At 45.2% G+C, this 18,801-nt stretch overlaps 1 protein-coding gene across 6 annotated transcripts in view; it reads right to left on the reverse strand.

Annotated features, from left to right (window-relative positions):
- The window catches only part of PRDM2 (PR/SET domain 2), a 131,912-nt gene that overhangs the window by 37,915 nt on the left and 75,196 nt on the right, over window positions 1-18,801 (reverse strand). For 4 of the 6 annotated variants that reach the window (XM_042257444.1, XM_027975876.2, XM_060396176.1 and 1 more), the window contains exons 7-8: window positions 11,969-12,079; window positions 1,436-5,792 (exon numbers count right to left, since the gene is read on the reverse strand). In XM_042257444.1, coding sequence (XP_042113378.1) covers window positions 1,436-5,792; window positions 11,969-12,079 — 4,468 coding nt within the window. Of the gene's footprint in view, window positions 1-1,435; window positions 5,793-11,968; window positions 12,080-15,752; window positions 15,811-18,801 lie in introns of all 6 variants that reach the window. The other 2 variants (XM_042257445.2, XM_042257443.1) reach the window with 2 other exon arrangements.

Raw genomic sequence — 18,801 nt, forward strand, 5'->3', positions numbered from 1 at the left:
GCAGTGTGGACAGCTGATCAACAGGTGTTTACTTTCGCCAGGACTAAGCTCCAAGATGCTGTATACGCACATGCCAGTCAGACACCAGATGCTGAGTGAGAGCTACAGGAACTATTATGAAGAAGCTTAACAAAAAAAGATCTGATCCTTTATTCCTACAGTCCATCATTCCAGTCTGCCCTCCGCTAATGATCCTTCTCTCCATCTTCAGCCATCACTTACAGCACCAGCACCAAGAACTCTGCCTCATCGACTGTGTGGTGGTAACAGCATCTCTGAACCCCTTGTGACCTCTCCAGACAGCAGTCATCCTCCGACCCCCCCTCACCCCATCTGCAGTTAACTCTGCTTCTGTTCGCTTAAAATACCAAAGGATTCTGAGACACAAAGTTACAGCCAACAGCCTAGAGTCACGCAGCTCACTCTGAAAGGACAGGATTTCTCAACACTTCACAGCAATTCTAGCTGATGATGAAGAATTTCACCGGAGATGGACCTGCAGGCCTTATGCAGGAAGCAGCAGGAATACCAAAAGTACACTCCACTCACAGGTGAAGTAACTTAGAAAGTTTACAATGTAACAAACTTAACTCCTGCCCTAGAACACAGAATAAACAGAGAAATCACCTTAGATCTAAGATGAGGTCTGACGTCACAATGGGGAAACAAAGGCACTGACAAGTGGGGTCCCCACCCACACCTGGAAGAACCACAGGGTCTGGCCTCAGCATACACTCTCTACTCATCCCCCCTGGCCGTGGGAACCTGGCTGTTTACCACCCTATGCTTGGAGACATGAGCCAGTGGGGGGTGGGGGGGACAGGAGAAGACACGGGCATGCAGCATTTTAAAAGGAATAGGGTACCGTGTTTTGATTTATTTTGACTAAGAGGCAAGTTTTTAAAATTGAAACACAAGAAAAGAAAGCATGAGTAACAAAAAGCAGTCTCAGTTGCTACAACCACTCTTTAAGTCACAGAAATATTAAATCAAATTGTAATATGGTTTTAATGAACTCTGCCAATACATCAGAATATAAGACATCTATGATGGGAAAGTTAATACAAGTGACATTGGGATACCACCCAAGATATAAAGGAAGTTTGAGAGAATTTCACCATTTCATAGAAGGGTACTTTGGGGAGCTTTTCATGGCTTCAAATCCAGTTCATAACTGGCCTTATTAAGAAATGGTACCACTTTCGTGAGTCCCACACGTGAAATAAAAGCTATGTGTCCATCTCTGCAGCAGCCAAAGCACTGACCCTCCTCCACGTCTGCCTACACCTTAAGCAACAGCTATTTCCTTTAAATGCTTATGTCAAAATCGTGCAGGAAAAAGGAAAAGGAGCCATTGGGCAAGTGTTTTCTTCCAACCGTCTTTCCCCCCTTGCTCTTGAGCTCTGAACTCCTCTGACCCTGGAGCTCTGCTTACCTGAGGTCCTTCAGCTCCTGCTTGCCACTCCCGTCCTCCTTCCTGTTCTCACTGGGGTCGGCAGAAGCCGCCAGCTGCAGGCTTCGGGTGATCGGCCCCCCACTCCGTTCTCTGGATTTTACACTGAACCTGTCTGTCCGTTTCTTACCGGCCAAGGCCGACTTGCTCTGTAAGACGGCTCTGCTTTTCTGCGCCCGCACGTGCAGGCTCCTCGACGTCTTGCCTGAGAGGGGAGCTGCATGGTTCTTGGCTGCAGCTTTGGGCTTCTTGCTCTCGCTGTGAGTCATTTTGGCCATTCGTATGGGGCTCGAGTTCCTTAAAGAGGAGCTTGGTTTTTTGGACTTGACCGAAGTGGCGAATTTAACGTTCTGCTTGGACCTGAAGGACGAGGCGGGTGGTGGGACCTGTGAGGGGCCCGAGCTGCGAGCTCTGGTCTTGCCCAGAGGTGCCTGCATGCTCTGCATTTTGATCTCGGCGTCTGCTGTCCGTCTGCGGTGGCTGCTGCTGTTGTTTCTGTCACTCCCGGCAGGTGACGGGTGCCCCCCTTTCTTGGAAGAGTGGGAAAGTTTTTTTTTGGAAGGAGAAAGAGGTTTTTTGGGACAGCTGAAAGCAGCATGCTTATTCAGGCTCCCGATGTACGTGAACTCTCTGTGGCAGTATGGGCAGACGTGCGAGGACGACTCGGGAGTGGTTTTTAGGTCAGCCTTTTGCTTTGCAGACTTGTTTTTCTGTAGGATTGCTTTCTGGACGAGCTGGTTCTTTTTCTTCAACGCGTTTAACTTGAGCTTATTCGAGGACATTTTGCTGAGCTCCACACTAAAGTTCAGCCTTTTGGGCTGGCCCATTCGTCTGAAGGCGTTTTTCCCAGAGTTGTCCAGAACCACCACGCCATTTTTGGGTTGCACAGTCTGCTTCAGTGGGACCGGGTTTTTCTTGGGGGTATACCTCTTCTTGTCACTCGCAGAGGCACATGCCAGGATGTGTTTGTGCAGTTCAGGCATGTTGTCCACGCCTTTCCCGCACTTGGTGCAGCGGATGGCGGTGGTAAATGTCTGTGGGATGTTGTGCGTAGTGAAGTTTGTGGCCGTCACACCAATGCCCAGGGGGCTGCGGTGATGGTACTGAAATGGGGGTGGTTTAAAGCTTGGGTAATGTTGGTTGAGGCCCAATCGAACATCTGGATCCTTTGTCTTCATTCCGGAAGCCATTATTTTGATGGTCGTGTAGAGCTCTTCGGAAGAATCGTTCAGCTCCTCCTCTTCTTTAGACGCTTCTAGAGGGTCTTCTGGCAAACTCTGCATGTGCTCAACATGGGCCTTGCTGGGATCCGTGAAGTTCTGGGGCCTCAGGGTGCCGCTTTCAAACTCGTGGTGCGTGCACACCTTATCTGGGTGGAGATCTCGCTGGTGCTGCTGCAGATTGCACAAGAATGCAAACTCCTTTTTACAAACTGAACACACGAAGATGTTCCCAACGCCGTGAAGCATAAAGCGATGTTCTGACAGATCAGTTTTCACCTTGAAGAGCTGCACACAAAATTCACATTTGAAGGGCCATTCCTCAGCGTGAATGGATAAATGTTTGGTTAGATCCTTAATGGAAAGAAAAGGTGATTCACAGACATTGCAGACAAAGTTCCTGTTGAATGTCTCCTGGACGATCTCCTGCTCAGCGGCGGATGGGGCTTCCTCCCTGGCTTTCAGGTCTTCACTCTCTAGTTCCTCCTGCTTAAAAGATATCATGGGGAGAGAGGTTTCCAGATTGTCCCCAGAGGAAACCACGGATGACACTGCTGAGAGAGGAGGTGGTGAAGGGGAAGAGGAGGAGGAGGAAGATGAGAAGGAAGAGGAGGAAGAGGAGGAGGAAGATGAGGAGAGTGTTGGAGGCCCCGGTGAAGCACCAGACATAACAGGCTCCACGGAGGGAATGGGGGACGGCGAGGGGGACACCGTCGGGGAGAGAATTGGAAGTGGGGACTGTGCGGTGGCATTCGAGAGTGGGGAGGGACACGGGTGGGGGGATGCCCCAGCAGAGGGGGCTGGAAGAACGACAGTAGGAAGCAGCGGAGGGGGCGGAGTGGCAACCGTTAACACGGGGGGGCAGGGCGGAGGAGAGGAGGGGGTGGTGGGGGTCAAGAGAGGCGGCAGCCGCCCGCAAGAGAGGGAAGGTGGTTGCAGGGCAGGTGACGATGAGGAAACGTCAGGAGGAGACTCGACAACAGCGGCAGACGAGCTGGAGTTGAGACCAAGGTCAGGGTCTGGCTGAGGATCTAGAGGTTTACAGGGACTGGCGCTTCCGGATGCCTCTGGAGCGTTTTCCACAGGGAGGTCGACACCGTTGTATTCGTTGAGAAGGACCTTCTGCAGCATGCAGGTGGTGGGTTTCCTTTTCTTCACAGCACTGCAGGATGGCTGCAGCACATGGTTTTCTTTGAATTCCTTGCCTTCAGAGTCACCACAGGGCTTTTTATGCACACTGAGATCTAACACAGCTTCCCACTGGACCGGAGCCCTGCCTGGCCCCTCAGCCTTCTGTTTCACACCACTGGACAAATCCAGTGGCTGCTGGTTGCACACACTGCTAAAAGCAGAGCTAGCTGCCCATTCGTTAGACACCTTATATTCATCAAAGCCCGGCGGGCTCCCAGTTTCTCTCTCATCTCTCCCAGACAAACTCCATGCTGGTGAGTTGCTGTGACTCTCTAATTTGGGTTTTTTGGAGCTTAGAACTGCCTCAGTCCACACGGCTTTCCCATCTCCTGGTTTTCCAAAGTCTCGCAGGGCAGGGCTGTGCTGGGGAGAGCTGGGGGGAGAGCTGGTTCGCCTCTTAAACCTGCTTGAAGTCACAGGTAGCATTGACGCAGGAGCGGACACGCAGACAGGGCCTAATTTGGGTATCTCAGCGGCTGAAATCCCTGCAGGAGGAGTTAATTTATCCTGGGTCTGAAGAAGCTGTTTGAGCTTTGATGACAAATACACGCTTTTCTCTTTGTGGAAAGACACCGCCTCTGTGGTTGATATGCTGAGAGGCAGACTCAAGGAACACGAAGGTGTGGCAGGATCAGACTCAGTCTCGGCTTTAATTTTGGGTAACACAGGCGGACTAGCAGTCCTCCGTTTCTTGGACTCGCTGTTTGTGCTGCTGGAAGGCTCTTTAGGGAGATCATCGGTTATAGGGACCTGCGTGGTCTTTATGTTCTGAGTTATTTCCACTGTGACTGGAGTGAGCAGACAGTTTATTCCGTACAAGTCTGCCGAATTGGATTCCATCTCAATAACGTCACAGTTACTGGTGCTGCTGCTGGTCTGAATTTTACCATCAATGTAGTAATTTAGGTTCTCAGAGATATTGCTGGAAATATCCATGATGTACACATCGTCCGCCTCCCCTTCCTCCTCTGGGTCTGTGCTGGGGACATAGACACTCGGGGCGGGAGGGGCCTGCTCTGCTGGGGGCTGTGGCTCTTCCAGGAGGCCCCCTTTCCGCCGCACCCCCTTGGGAATCAGGTGCCGCTCGTGAACTCTACGCTGATGCCGTCTCATATTCGTGTGAGTGCCGAAAACCTTCTTACAGTACTTGCACGGGTGAAGCTCTTTAGCTTCGCCATTCTCTTCTACGACGGAAGGAGTCACTGAGTCCTGGGACACCTTCTCTGAACTCAAGGTCAGGCCGTCCTGCCCAAGACCGGGGGGCTGTGTGTCATCCTGGGGAGGAGCATCGTCGCTGGGCGCCTTGCTGCCGGCCGGGTCCTCGAGCTTTCGCTTCAGCCCGGCCTCGTGGCGCCGCTCATGGCGCCGCCGGTTGATCTGTGTGCCGAAGGCCTTCCCGCAGTACTTGCACTTGAAGGCGTGGCTGGCCGTGGACATGTGGATGTGCGTGTGCCGCTCCAGCCCCTGCTTGGTCGTGAACTTCCTCTCGCAGTGCTGACATGGGAACAGAAACGTTTCAAACACGTCCCCGTTGGCCTCTTCTCTGGCTCTGGGAGTTTTCACAACAGGGGCTGCCTCCGCAGAGTCTTCAAGGGTTTCCTTTGAAACAGTTTTTGGTTCTTCTAACAAATCCTCGGGCTTCTCATCACACCGGATCTCCGGCTCTCTCAGGGAACTTTCATTTGGCACATCAGCTGCTTCGTCCCCATCTTCTTCCAGCTCCTCCTCTTCCTCCTCCTCCTCCTCCTCCACCACCTCATTCGCCTCACAGAGCACTGCTTCCTGCTCTGCGTCTGGTCCTGTCTGGGGCTCATGGGCAGGGGGAGGGAGGGCGAACTCCGGAGGCACATCCTGGTTCACGATCTCCTGAGGGACGGCTGGTTGCTCGGTGGCGGAAGCGGAAGGCTTCTCGTCTTCGTCTTTGGGGCCTGGAAAGCACAGGGAGGCAGAAGTAAGGTTAAACACTAGCCACTGGTGATCAGCTTTCATTATCCATATTACTTTCTTTATCATCTAAAATGCGTGAGAGAGATCGTAGCAATAAACCACTCTACATTCTCATTTAAGAAGTTATACTGGATATAAATCCATTTCATTCATTCAACAAACAACTGCAGTGCACCAGGAAGCTCAGTGGGCAGTGAGGGAGGCTTCAATCTGAGCAATAAATGCCCAAAGGAACTCAGGCTCTTCTGTGTTTCCTCACACAGATATAAACATGCTTTTGTTTACAGAAACTGTACTGCTTAAAACTGTATCGGGAATAGCTGATACTGATATTTGACTAGTCATGAGTTCTAATTTTTCATGATTCCAAACTGAAACAAGAAAATGGCTGAACATATTACCAGGTAATATTCTTAGTGGTCTGCCTTGAATGTAACTGATTTGTTCCCTTCTTCTTTACCAAAACTATATGTCGAGAGCTACAACATTTTCCAAAATTATGTGATCTACATTCTTCATGTAAAAGGAACTTTGGAGACCATCTCTTCTGAGCCTTATTAAATTAGCGAGGACCAGAGATCTCTTCAAGAAAACTGGAAATAGCAAGGGAACATTTCATGCAAGGATAGGCATGATAAACTGTAAGGACCTAAGAGAAGGAGAAGACATTAATAAGAGGTGGCAAGAATACTAATGACCCAGAATAATCGGGATGGTATGGTCACTAACCTTGAATAGGACATCCCAGAGTGTGAAGTTCAGGTGGGCCTTAGGAACCATTACTATGAATGAAGTGAGTAGAAGTGATGGAATTCCAGATGAGCTATTTGAAATCCTAAAAGATGATGCTGTGAAAAGTGCTGCACTCAATATGCCAGCAAATTTGGAAAACTCAGCAGTGGCCACAGGACTGAAAAAGGTCAGTTTTTATTTCAATCCCAAAGAAGAGCAATGCCAAAGAATGTTCAAACTACCGTACAAATGCACTCGTTTCACATGCTAGCAGAGTAATGCTCGAAATTCTTCAAGCTAGGCTTTAGCAGCACGTGAACAGAGGACTTCAGATGTACAAGCTGGGTTTAGAAAAGGCAGAGGAAACAGAGATCAAATTGTCAACATCTGCAATATCATAGAAAAAGCAAGGGAATTCTAGAAAAACACGTACTTCTGCTTCATTGACTACTTGAAAGCCTTCTGACTGTGTGGATCACAACAAATCGTGGAAAATACTTGAAGAGATAGGAATACCAAACCACCTTACCTGTCTCCTAAGAAACCTGTATGCAGGTCAACATGCAACAGTTAAAACTGGACATGGAACATGGACTGGTTCAAAACTGGGAAAGGAGTATGTTAAGGCTGTATAGGGCTTCCCTTGTGACTCAGCTGGTCAAGAATCCACCTGTAATGTGGGAGACCTGGGGTCGATCCCTGGGTTGGGAAGATCCCCTGGAGAAGAGAAAGGCTACCCACTCCAGTATTCTGGCCTGGAGAATTTCAAGGTCTGTATAGTCCACGGGGTCACAAAGAGTCAGACATGACTAAGCGACTTTCACTTCACTTCAAGGCTGTATATTGTTACCCTGCTCATTTAACTTCTATGCAGAGTACATCATGCGAAATGCTGGGCCAAACTGACTTACAAGCTGGAATCAAGACTGCTGGGAGAAATATCAATAAGTTCAGATACGCAGATGATACCCTAATGGCAGAAAGGAAAGAGAAACTACAGAGCCTCTTGAAAAGGGTGAAAGAGGAGAGTGAAAAAGCTGGCTTAAAACTCAAACATTCAAAAAACAAAGATCAGGGCATCTAGTCCCATCACTTCATGGCAAACAGATGGGGAAACAGTGACAGACTATTTTCTTGGGCTCCAAAATCACTGTGGATGGTGACATAGACACAAAAGATGCTTGCTCCTTCGAAGAAAAGCTATGACAAACCTAGACAGCACATTAAAAAGCAGAGACATCACTTTGCTGACAAAGGTCCGTACAGTCAAAGCTATGGTTTTTCCAGCAGTCATACATGGACGTGAGAGTTGGGTTATAAAGAAGACTGAGGACTGAAGAATTGATGCTTTCCAAGTGTGGTGCTGGAGAAGACTCTTGAGAGTCCCTTGGACCGCAGGGAGATAAACCAGTTGATGCTAAAGGATATCAAGTCTGAATATTCATTGGAAGGACTATTACTGAAGCTCCAATATTCTGGCCACCTGATGCAAGGAGCCTACTCACTGGAAAAGACCCTGATGCTAGGGAAAGATTGAGGGCAAGAGAAGGGGATGACAGAGGATGAGAAGGTTGGATGGCATCACCAACTCAACAGACATGAGTTTGAGCAAACTCTGGAAGATAGTGAAGGACAGGGAAGCCTGGCGTGCTGCAGTCCATGGGGCTGCAAAGGGTCAGACAGGACTTAGCAACTGAACAATAACAATAGGTGTGCCTCAGAGAATAAAAAAGAAATCTGAAGTCACTTCCGAGTCCCAATGCCCAAGAGGAGCCCAGTCTAGCCCGACCTGAGATTAATGGTACAAGGTGGTCAGGGAAGGACTCACCAGCAAGATAGGGGAGTAGAGATCTAAAGAAAATCAGTCACACAGATATTTGGTGGAAGGAAGTCCTCTGGATAGAGGAAATGGCAAATGTGCAAGCTGTGAGTCAATAACATGTTAGATGTGTTCAAGAATTGGCCAGGAAGTTGGAGGGGGGTGGGTGCAGGGAGAGAAGGAGCAGAGCAGGAGAGAATATCAGCTCATGCAGAGCCTTATAGGCTGCTGACCTTTATTCTAAGGGGAAACAAGAAGCCAACAGAGAAACAGAAGAGCAACTGAAATAGAGGAGGGTCACTCTCGGTGCTACATAAAGACAGAAAACTGTAGGGGGACAGGGAGACGAGAGGGGCTGAGCACACCCTCCAGGAGAGGGGCCGGGGGAGACTGGAGCGGCCTGAAGATAGTGGGGAGAGGCCAGAGCCTGGATGCACCCTGGAGAGGAAGCTAACAAGCTGAGTGTGTTGGCTGACTATGGTATGGGACAGGGGCAGGGCAAGGTAAGGACCGGTGGTAGTAGAAGAAAGGTCAAAGAGATTCCACAGCAACTGCTGTTAGCCTGTTCACTAGACTGAAGGAAAAGCAAGTTTGGTCTGTGTGCGTTTGTTTGTATTGGGGGGAAATGAAGAGTTTACTTTGGATGTGTTGAAGTCTGAGAAGCCTGATAAGATATCCAAGTAAAGATATTAAGTAGCTAGATATGACTCTCCTCAAACTAGAAAACAGCAGTTGGAGCATGGACCTGGAAGAGGTCACCTGCAAAGCAAATGAAGATAGGGGAATGGCTGTGTCCCCCAGTCGACTCCAGTACCCAGGGGTCAGAGGAATGGCCAGGGAGGATCTTGAGAGCCAAGAGAGGGGCAGCCCTTAAACTGAGGAGGGTGTAATCAGTTGTATCCAGAACTGCTAAAAGGCTGAGTAAGATAGGGCTGAAAACTGAATATGTGATCTGCCCAGGTAGGGGTGTGATGACAGTAACAACAGTTTTGGTGGAGCAATGGACAAATGCCTATTGAAGGTCAGGAGACACGGGAAGAAGAGACAGGGAGACTGGAAGCAACTCTTTCAAGTTCAGCTGTAGAGGAAAGCAGAGGAATGAGGGAGTGGCTGGAAGGGAATCCAGGGACAGCACAGGCCTCTGAGACAGGAGCTATCACAGAGCATTTAATGCTGGTGGGGACAGCCCACGGCACTGCTCTCTCTGCAGGACCACCTAAGTCTCTGTTGAATTACATCTCTTTTTACTGTAGGTGCTTAAGAGTTATGAAAGATTCTGTAGAAGAATCAGAGCTTGCTCTGACTTCTCCTATTTCTATTAACTGGCTCTTCCTTCATTCACTGGACAAAACGTCAGTACCAGGTGACTAAGGCCTCCAAGATCTACTTTACCAGGAGTTAAGCAGGCAGGCAACACCACTCCAATGAATTAATGGTTAAGCCCATGGAAGTACATGGTTAACAATGATTAAGGACAGAAACACAAGGGAGGAAGTATCTGCTGGCTTTGTTAATCAATCACGGGGAGGCTGCAAGGATAGAAGAGGAAAACAAAGCAGGAGCCATCAAACATGCAGCGCAGTGTAAATCAGTGTGGACTGAGCTGGAGGCGGTGGGGAGCCAGTAAGATATTTTAAGGCAGAAGAGTGCCATTTGGGAGACGTGGCTGCAGTACGTATTAAGGGACTGGGAAGAGGCAGAAACCAACACCAATGCAGTGGCATTAGGAGGGAAATGCTGGCTGCCTACACTGAGAGATGGCAATGGAAAAATGCAGAAGAGGCAGGAAAAAAAAGTGGCCAGAGCAAGATAAGACACCAGAGTCTGGTTAACAGACTTTGTGATTGCCTGGATACACGGGACAAGGGAGGCTTTTAACAGGCCAACCTTTCCAAACTTGGAGCATATGAGGTATTAACACAAGCAACGATTCTGTCCTAGCCCACCCCCTGCTTCCTAAGAAGGTCTATCACTTTTTCCTACCTACCACCTCATCCACTAGCAATGAGGTTTCTGCCTCTACATATACTCCAGCCTTTTCTCCTCCAGATGCATTTCTTACATTGCATGAGTCTTCCACAAATTGGGAACCCAGTCATCTGATGGTGGTTCCCAGGAGCTAACTCCCTTTTCAAATACATTTTCAACAGAGACCAAGTACATCACTTAAAAAAAAAAAAAAAAAAAAAACCTAAATGAGAAAACAGAAATGAAAATAACATCTCTAAGGCTCAAAAATTTCTTTACAGAATTTATCTTCAGCCAAAATCCATAGCTTCTCTGAATGGAAATATTCTATGATTGGTAAATAATTCCAGATTGAAAGCTGTCCAAAGTAGTATGAACCAAAATGTACACAGCTCTATGAACCCAACTGTGTCCACACACTCACTGAGATCTGCTGAGTTTTAAACCTAAAGGATGGCCTGGGAAACAACAGAAGAGTCTGGCCGCTTGCTCCACACACCAACCACTTTTTGAGGGCCAAGCAGAACACGCCCAAGATGCTGACAAACACCAATCAAATACTGACCAGCTGTTCCACAAACAGGTAGACACTATGTATCTTTTTTTCCACAGGACCTGAACTTGAATCAGGAAAAAAAATTAACTGTTCTGAACTGCTGAAGGGGAGAGGGTTCTGTTGGATTGCACTTTAAATGCTGCAAAAATTATAATCCTTTAAGAATGTCATCCCCACAAACAGTGCTAATAAAAAGATTATAAAAGGCATCTACAGTATTTTTTTTTTTCTCTACAAATGTTTTTTGAAAGAGTCATAGTCTGTATTTTGAAATCAGCCTATTTGGGTCACTATGAACTCTTGAGCAAGCTCAGTCTCTGTATGATTCTGCCACGTAGCAATGTAAGACCACGTCGTTCCCCACCCCCGCTTCTACTGGCCAGAGTGTCAGTGTGGTGTCTCAACTGCATCAGGCAGAGGGCAACCCACCTTCCTGAGCAACTTCAGTCCCTGTCTCTGGGAATTCTTACATCATGGAGGGCGTAGAGTATTAATTTTTAGAAAGAGCTCTAAAGAAGAAAAATTTTGTAGGGAGAAATACAAAGAGATAAGGCAGAAATTTAAATTCTAAGCAAAAAGAGAAACACTTCATTCTCTATCCTTTTCATTCTAACACATACAACCCAAGGTGTTTGATATTTTCAATTAAGTTTTTTTTTTAACTGAAATACCAACTATTAAGAAGAATATTGCAAGATAAGATGTTCACAAAGTAAATACACCACTGTGCTCACCACAACACTGTGATTGACCGGCACCCCAGAAGGCTCCTCCTGTCCCTGCCAGTCTGACCTCTTGTCATCACAGATTTGTTCTAGTGGTTCTGAACTTTATGAATTATTTATAAATACAGTCACATAGTATGTTTCATTTCACTTCGTTTCATTTTATTTTAACCAGGGAATAACTTCATCTTGAACAAGGAAGGCTCAGCTTGCCATATTAAACGTAGGCGGCTTTCTTGCTGTTTAACCCTTTACAGTTCTTGGATGATTCTGAGAAGGGCACTGCAGGGAGATATAAAGTCAAAGCAGCTGGTGGGCAAACAGGCCCGCATCCTACAGGTCCAACTCCAAGCTTACCTTCCGCAGAATCTCTCATATTTGCAGGGCTGGGATCTGGCTCACTTGTCTTCAGCTGTACGTCTTCGGTTTTGTTTGCTTTGTTTTTACTTTCTTGGGATTTTTTCTTCCCTGAAACACAATATTTATTTATTTGTTTGCTTGTCTGTTTGTTCATTTGGTCACTCACTATTATCCTGAATTTTTGGAGGCAATTACTAATTCAAACTATTTCTAGGTAATTATCACCTCAGATTCCTGAAGAAAGAAACAGATGATGACTATGAATACCTCTATGTTATGTCAAAAAAAACAGAAACCCACAAATTCTGTATTTTTGAGAATCTTGGGTAATGGTTCCCTTTATAACAGCTATCAAACTAATATGTAATATATTCCAGAAGAGTTAACAACACTGAATGTCCAAGGAAAATAAGAGAAGAGTACTAAATTTCAACAACACACAAACAACAGGAACTGGCCAAAGTCTAGTTATTTGTAAGAAGCACATGAGAGAAAAGACTATCCAGACTTGTCAAAGTAAAGCAACTGAAGCAGAGATGTTGCTGAACAGCAAGGGATACCATACCCATACACCACGGCTCAAATATCAAATGCAGAGTAATTCTGAATAGCTCACTGTCCGCCAGCGTGGCATTCTCAGGGTCTGGAGGGACTCAACTCTAGGTTCAGCACAATTCAGTATTTCATTAACAACTCAGAGAATGGAAGTCAGGAAATGCTAGCTGCATTCCAAGTAGCAAGAGAGTTCAAAAGATAACATCAAAATGCAACAAATTTCTGATGAGTTGGAACAATAAACTAAAGTCACCAAGATGTTCAACATGGACAAACATTTCCCTATAGAACTACTATGAAAAAAAAGTGAAAGTGAAGTCGCTTGTCTGACTCTTTGCGACCCTGGACTATAGCCTGCAAGGCTCCTCCGCCCAAGGGATTTTCCAAGCAAGAATACTGGAGTGGGTTGCCATTTTCTCTACAGAAGTACTAATGCTGAAGGTTTGGAAGCTCCGCCTCTCTGGGATTTAATCAGAATTTGTGGCCCTGTTCCATTTTTTAAATTCTACATTTCTTGCTCCTGGGAGCTTTTGTTTTTCAGTTTTCAGATTCAGAATAAGTTCCACCCACCTTCCTCTAAACTTTCTTTCTCTTTCTGCAACGCTTCCCCCAACCCGGCCTCAACAGCTCCTGGAACTGTCTTTTCTCTTCAGAACAAGGCTCTTGACACCTTCATCTCTGATTTAGTAAATGACTAGAAACTAGAAACCATTCATAGCTTCTGGAAAATGGTATTCCCCTTAACACTAGTGTAGAGAATCACTACAGAGGAGAGTAACTAATTAAAACATAGAGCACAAATGAAATGAGGTCAGAGACACAAAATATCACCACTACAAAGATCATGATTAAAAACAGAAACATCAACTACAATACAAATACTAACCATCAAAAACACCTCCGTATTTTGTCAGATATTTAAGAGATGCAACAAGAAAAAAAGTATAAGATACTTAACAATCAGCTATTTGATTTGTTAGTCTTAAAAAACAAAATACCATTTTAAATCCCTAAACTCTTCAGCTTGTAAAAAAAAAACTGAAGATGTCTCCTGCAATTACATAAAACCTTCACTCAAATTCCTAGTAACACATCACTCCATTCATTTCTAAAGGCAGCTGAAGTTGAACCTGCGACACTAGCGTGTACTTCACTGGAACCACACTCCGGTGGAAAGAAGAGCTGAGAAGTCTGTGTGGAGCTGGCCAATTCGTGTCTCCAGGTGGAAGTGTGATGAATCAATCCCTTCTGCAAGGGGCAAGGATATGAACACACCTTTTCATCTGGTTAGAAGTAACCTCTTCTTTCGAGTCTTTCACGCTTTGCCAACTTAACAGCACTTAGTCTAAGTCTGGTGATGACAAAGGCTCTTGAGAACCCAGGTGTGTTTAAAGGAATATGGATCAAATCAGTTTTTTTCATCCTCACTACGGTATACACTGTGCTGTTTGTGTGTTGTGCCTGGCCCGCATCAGACTACTGGCAGCAAACAAGGCAAACACAAATGATTACTTGGCTATGAATGTAACTGGTCTAGTAACTGCAGTACCAGTCTGAAGGGGTTCATGGAAAGGGTTCCCAGTGCCTGCAGACGCCTGATTCAAAAGTTATATTCAGAACGCGTTTTCCCTGAATCAAAATCCTCAAATAGTTATAAGACATCAGTACTACCTCATGTTCTTCAAACATGCTAAACAATAAAACCCTTTTCTACCAACCTTACTTTCTACTTTATACAAGTATGAATAAATAAAAAGGGAGGTCTAAACTCCACCTCTTATGAATAAACCTTTAAGTCACACTATAAAATTTAATGGAACAGGTGTCAACTTGTACTACAATTTCTTAAAAAACAATGCAGAAAATTTTCTGAAACCTATCAAGTGCTATATGAAACCAGTTTAAAAAAAAAAAAAAGGCAAACTGACCTATATGTACAGACTACTAAAATAGTAAAACTTCTAGATTTATATAAAGGAAACCACAGCTTTAATAATACCATTCATTAGTATGTACCAAGAATGAAAGTACATAGCTAAAAACGCTGTTTTAGTTTCCTGCCTAAAAGAATATTAGAACACTTAGCTCATACTGAACTTCAAATATCTTAGTTTTAGACTCTCCTAATCAATGAGCAGCTATGCCATCACCAAACTACCCCACTCCTCTCTCCGTTGCCCCCACCCCTTGCTGCCCCTGTTATCCTATTTAAAAACCATGACCAGGAAACCCTGTTCTGCCTGGTGAAGAGAAGCCACATGCGGTAGGGACAGTCTATTTGGAGAGCAAACAAGAACACCCACCAGGCTTGCGGCAAGCCCCTCAACCGCAGCACAACTGACACGTGGGGTCAGACTGCTCTCTGTTGTGGGGCTGTCTGAAACATCACAGGACATTTAGAAGCATCACTGACCTCCACCCATTCGATGCCAACAGTGTGCCCCTACATCTGTCTGCGACAAGCCAAAGTCTCCAGATACCGCGGAAGCCTCACCCAAAAGAGAATGTCTCTCTAGGTTAAGAACCACTGGGCTAAACCAATATGGGGTTCCACAGTCTGTGTATTTCTTAAAAATTTTCAAGTATTTGATAATACTAACAAACCAACTCTAAAAACTAAGCAATGGAACAATTAAACTTACCTCTTAAGTGCCTCTGGTAAACACTGGTAGACTTAATTTATGATAGACACCAGTCTACCATGAATCTAATCATCACTAATTAATGGAACTGAGATAATCTAATACATAAAATGATTTTCTCAGTCTTTATCAGAATCCTCTAATGCTCAAGGTACTTCCCATTAGGACCAAGACTAGAGATGAAGGGGCTATTGAAATTCCCCATCCTACCTGCTATTTCTGTGCTAGAACTGAAGACCACGGTCCCCTGGGAACTACCCAGTCTATGATAGTAGAGCAGTCTGACCCTGGGAATCCTGACTCACTCTTAGGTACGCCCAGTGTCACTCACAAATACCCTACAGCACCTACTGGTGGCACCTACTCCATTTCCTCAAATCAATACATTTCTCCCCCATACCTGGTTTTTGTTCTACATGTAATCAAATTAAAAGTAAACAAAAACAACTTCTAACTGGAAACAACCTGTAAGGACTTCTGCGAAGGGAGGGGCATGTGTTAGTTCTTGTCTGTAAGGCAAGAAGCGCCTGGGAAACAGTTCGGCAGAGCTGCTGGGAGCCTGGTAAGTACACGTGTGCACTTACCCTCAGGTTCCTGAAGGGTCCTACATAGAGGCTCTGCCAGCTGCGTGCTCCACTTGGTCTAAACAAGAAAGATACAGGAATGAAAACACAAGGAAAGTGGAATGGAGACAGTGACACAGAACATGACGAAGGACAGGACAAAACATTATGTATGTAAGGAAAAGAAATACACAAAGATGAAGAAAACTGAATGAAACAGAAGGAAAACAGCAGTCAACCCCTACATCGAGGCTTCCCTCCAACCCCCCCACAAATAATAGTCTTTGTGTTCTCAGTGGGGGATAGGATGTGGTATACTTACTTCCAGCCTATCCCATGCTCAAGACTGATGTCCCTACTACTTAAGTACTGTTCTGCCAGAAGACTCAAAGTCCTAACCTATGTCTCTCATTTTAGAGAGACACCCAAGGACCACCATCATGAAGTCAACGCCTGAGATGACAGAACTAAATCGCCTCTCGAGTCAGAACTAAAACCCAAGGCTGACAGTACCAAAAGTGCTCTACTAACTAAACTATTAATACACTTATTTCTTACAACCCATAATGGCATAATACAAATATCTTATTCTTTACACACCACTTTACATCCATTATTTCACCCACTTTCAAGTGCAGATGAAAGCAAACAAATATAAAGACTTTCACTACATTTATAGAAAAGGAACCATCAAATTGGAATGTAGATATTTTCCATTTCCATTTTATGTTATGCCAGAAACAAGTATCAGTCAACAGCACAGAACCCCAATCTAAGCAAATACATTAAATATCAATAAAGCTGGATTTTCTAGAGAAATAGCTGCCATAGAAATTCTACATTTGCATCAACTACATGTTAAAGACAACATGTAGCATTAAGCTGCTGGTGCCTGCAATGTAAGGTGCAAAACCGAAACTGCCTAAAGCACCACGTGAATAATTTAAGTTCTTGTCCATATTCTACTCTTCTGATGAACTAGACAACAAGGATATTCTAAAGAATAATGTCTCAGTTAAAAATGTTCAGGCATCAGAGAGATGCAAAATTCTATAAGGCCTGCTCAAGTTACATTAAAAATTCATCACAATAGTGAAGGCTCATGCATTTGGTGATTTAAACGAATTAAATTTAGAACCGTATGTAACTCTACGTGCACTGCCTGCCTCCTCACTGGGGAGCTACCCAACTCGGATGCATAAAATCAGACAGAATTCAGCATCAGTGTGCTGAAGCAGGGCCAGCACATCCTTGTTTGGAGAGCTCACCCTCTTACTCAGACACAGAGACGATTCCAAACCAGGCAAGACTCCATCTGTGAGGTGAGACCCACAATCGCACCATGAAAGATCAGCCAGCCCGAAGGGGCTGGGCTGGCCTGAACAGGGACCAACCGTGACCACCACCACCTTACCACCATAGGGTGGGCATGACTGCCACCTCCAGTTCCTCACTCACACAGCCCTTCACCCCTGCTGCCGCAACTCCACCTGGATGGCTACCTCTAATCCTGAAATCACAAAACCCCAGAGTTCTTTACTTGCCTCCCAATCTCTTCTCATCATCTAACAGTTTGATGGCCTTTACAGCTTAAAATTCCTCTCCTGGGCCTTATGCCATTACCAGACTGTCCTCCTCCACTAACCATTCTCTGGCAAAAACCTTCCTCTTCCTCCTGCCCACAGGACACCTGATGATGATGCTTTCACACACGGCTGGATCAAGGCTTTGATAAAGTATCCAGCTAAGCAGAGGATGCAGATCTTAGAGAACAGATGGGGAATAATGGAATTAATGGGCTACCTTAAAAGGTAAGTGAGAGAAGAACCCTAAGACTTGGAGGAGAAGGAGCCGTGAAGACGGTTTAACCAAACTTCACAAATACACTTCTCTGAGCTTTACTTCATTACAAGAATTGCCCAAAATCTCACTGCAAGTTTGTAGTAGATTTGGGACTTTTATTCTCATCCAATTCACTATTCTATCCATTGTGTTCTAACAGCCTTCTTAGTGACACTGTGGGTTCCAATTTCACCCTTAAAAAGAATTAAGAGTACCATCTGTGTTTCAGTCAAGTTTGAGAAATTCATCATGAACAAAGTCATTACACATCTTTTCCAATTTTTGAAAGGCAAAGGAGGGGTTTTCACAACAGCAGGTCCAAAATAAGGTGAAAAGCCTAACTGGGGAAAAGGCATAAAGTTCATGTTAAATGACATGGGATTTAAAACAAAAAAAACCCACAAACAAACAAAATCTCTAACAGATCAGGTAGTAACCAAGGGGAACCAATGGATAACAGCAAAACTGTTATCTTAAAGTATGGCCAAAACAGTACTCTGTGTGAACTGCTAAAGGGTGGGCAGTCTTAGGCCTCAGCACATCTGGCAGTGGTTTAACATTCTGCAGTGGGTGTGATGAGTAGGGAGAAGAGAAGCTAGAAATGGTTACACAAAGCTAGGTTTTCCACAAGGAATAAACAGGTCATTTCAATATCCTTCATGTATTCTTAAAATAAACAAAATATACTGAATTTGCTACCCTGGAAGTCATCAGAAGGAAACCTGAGGATTGATGCGAGAAACTGCAACCAGAAAGGCTTCCCTGTGTAAGGTCAACAGCATCCCTATACGTAACACAAGAAAGTGTTTATCAGATGACCGCAAGTGGCCATTACAACTGGCCAAGGTAAGATCGGTGGGCAAACAAACAAGCCACTTGTGGCCTTAGCTCCATCAGGCCATGGTGTTTCAAAGAGCAGTAAGATGCAACAACAGTTGGTTTTTACAGAAGTGATGTATAATGTTATACATTTTCTAAAGATTTCTTTTGCACAAAAAATAACTTTGAAATACACCTGGTAGTAAAAATTCTGTTATGCTGCTTGGGCAAAATTTCAAATCTTTTTCTGTAACCTTCTCACTAAGAGCTGTCTGTAACTCTGGAGGCAAATTATAAAAATAAAACCTCTCCGGTTTTAAGTTGCTCATGGCATTAAAATAGGACTCCAGGCTTTGCTTCAACAGAAACAATGGAACAAAGTTCTGGATTTTTCAGCACTGCAGATCAC

Source organism: Ovis aries, chromosome 12 (genome assembly GCF_016772045.2).
Source record: "Ovis aries strain OAR_USU_Benz2616 breed Rambouillet chromosome 12, ARS-UI_Ramb_v3.0, whole genome shotgun sequence".
Classification (NCBI taxonomy): Eukaryota; Metazoa; Chordata; class Mammalia; order Artiodactyla; family Bovidae; genus Ovis; species Ovis aries.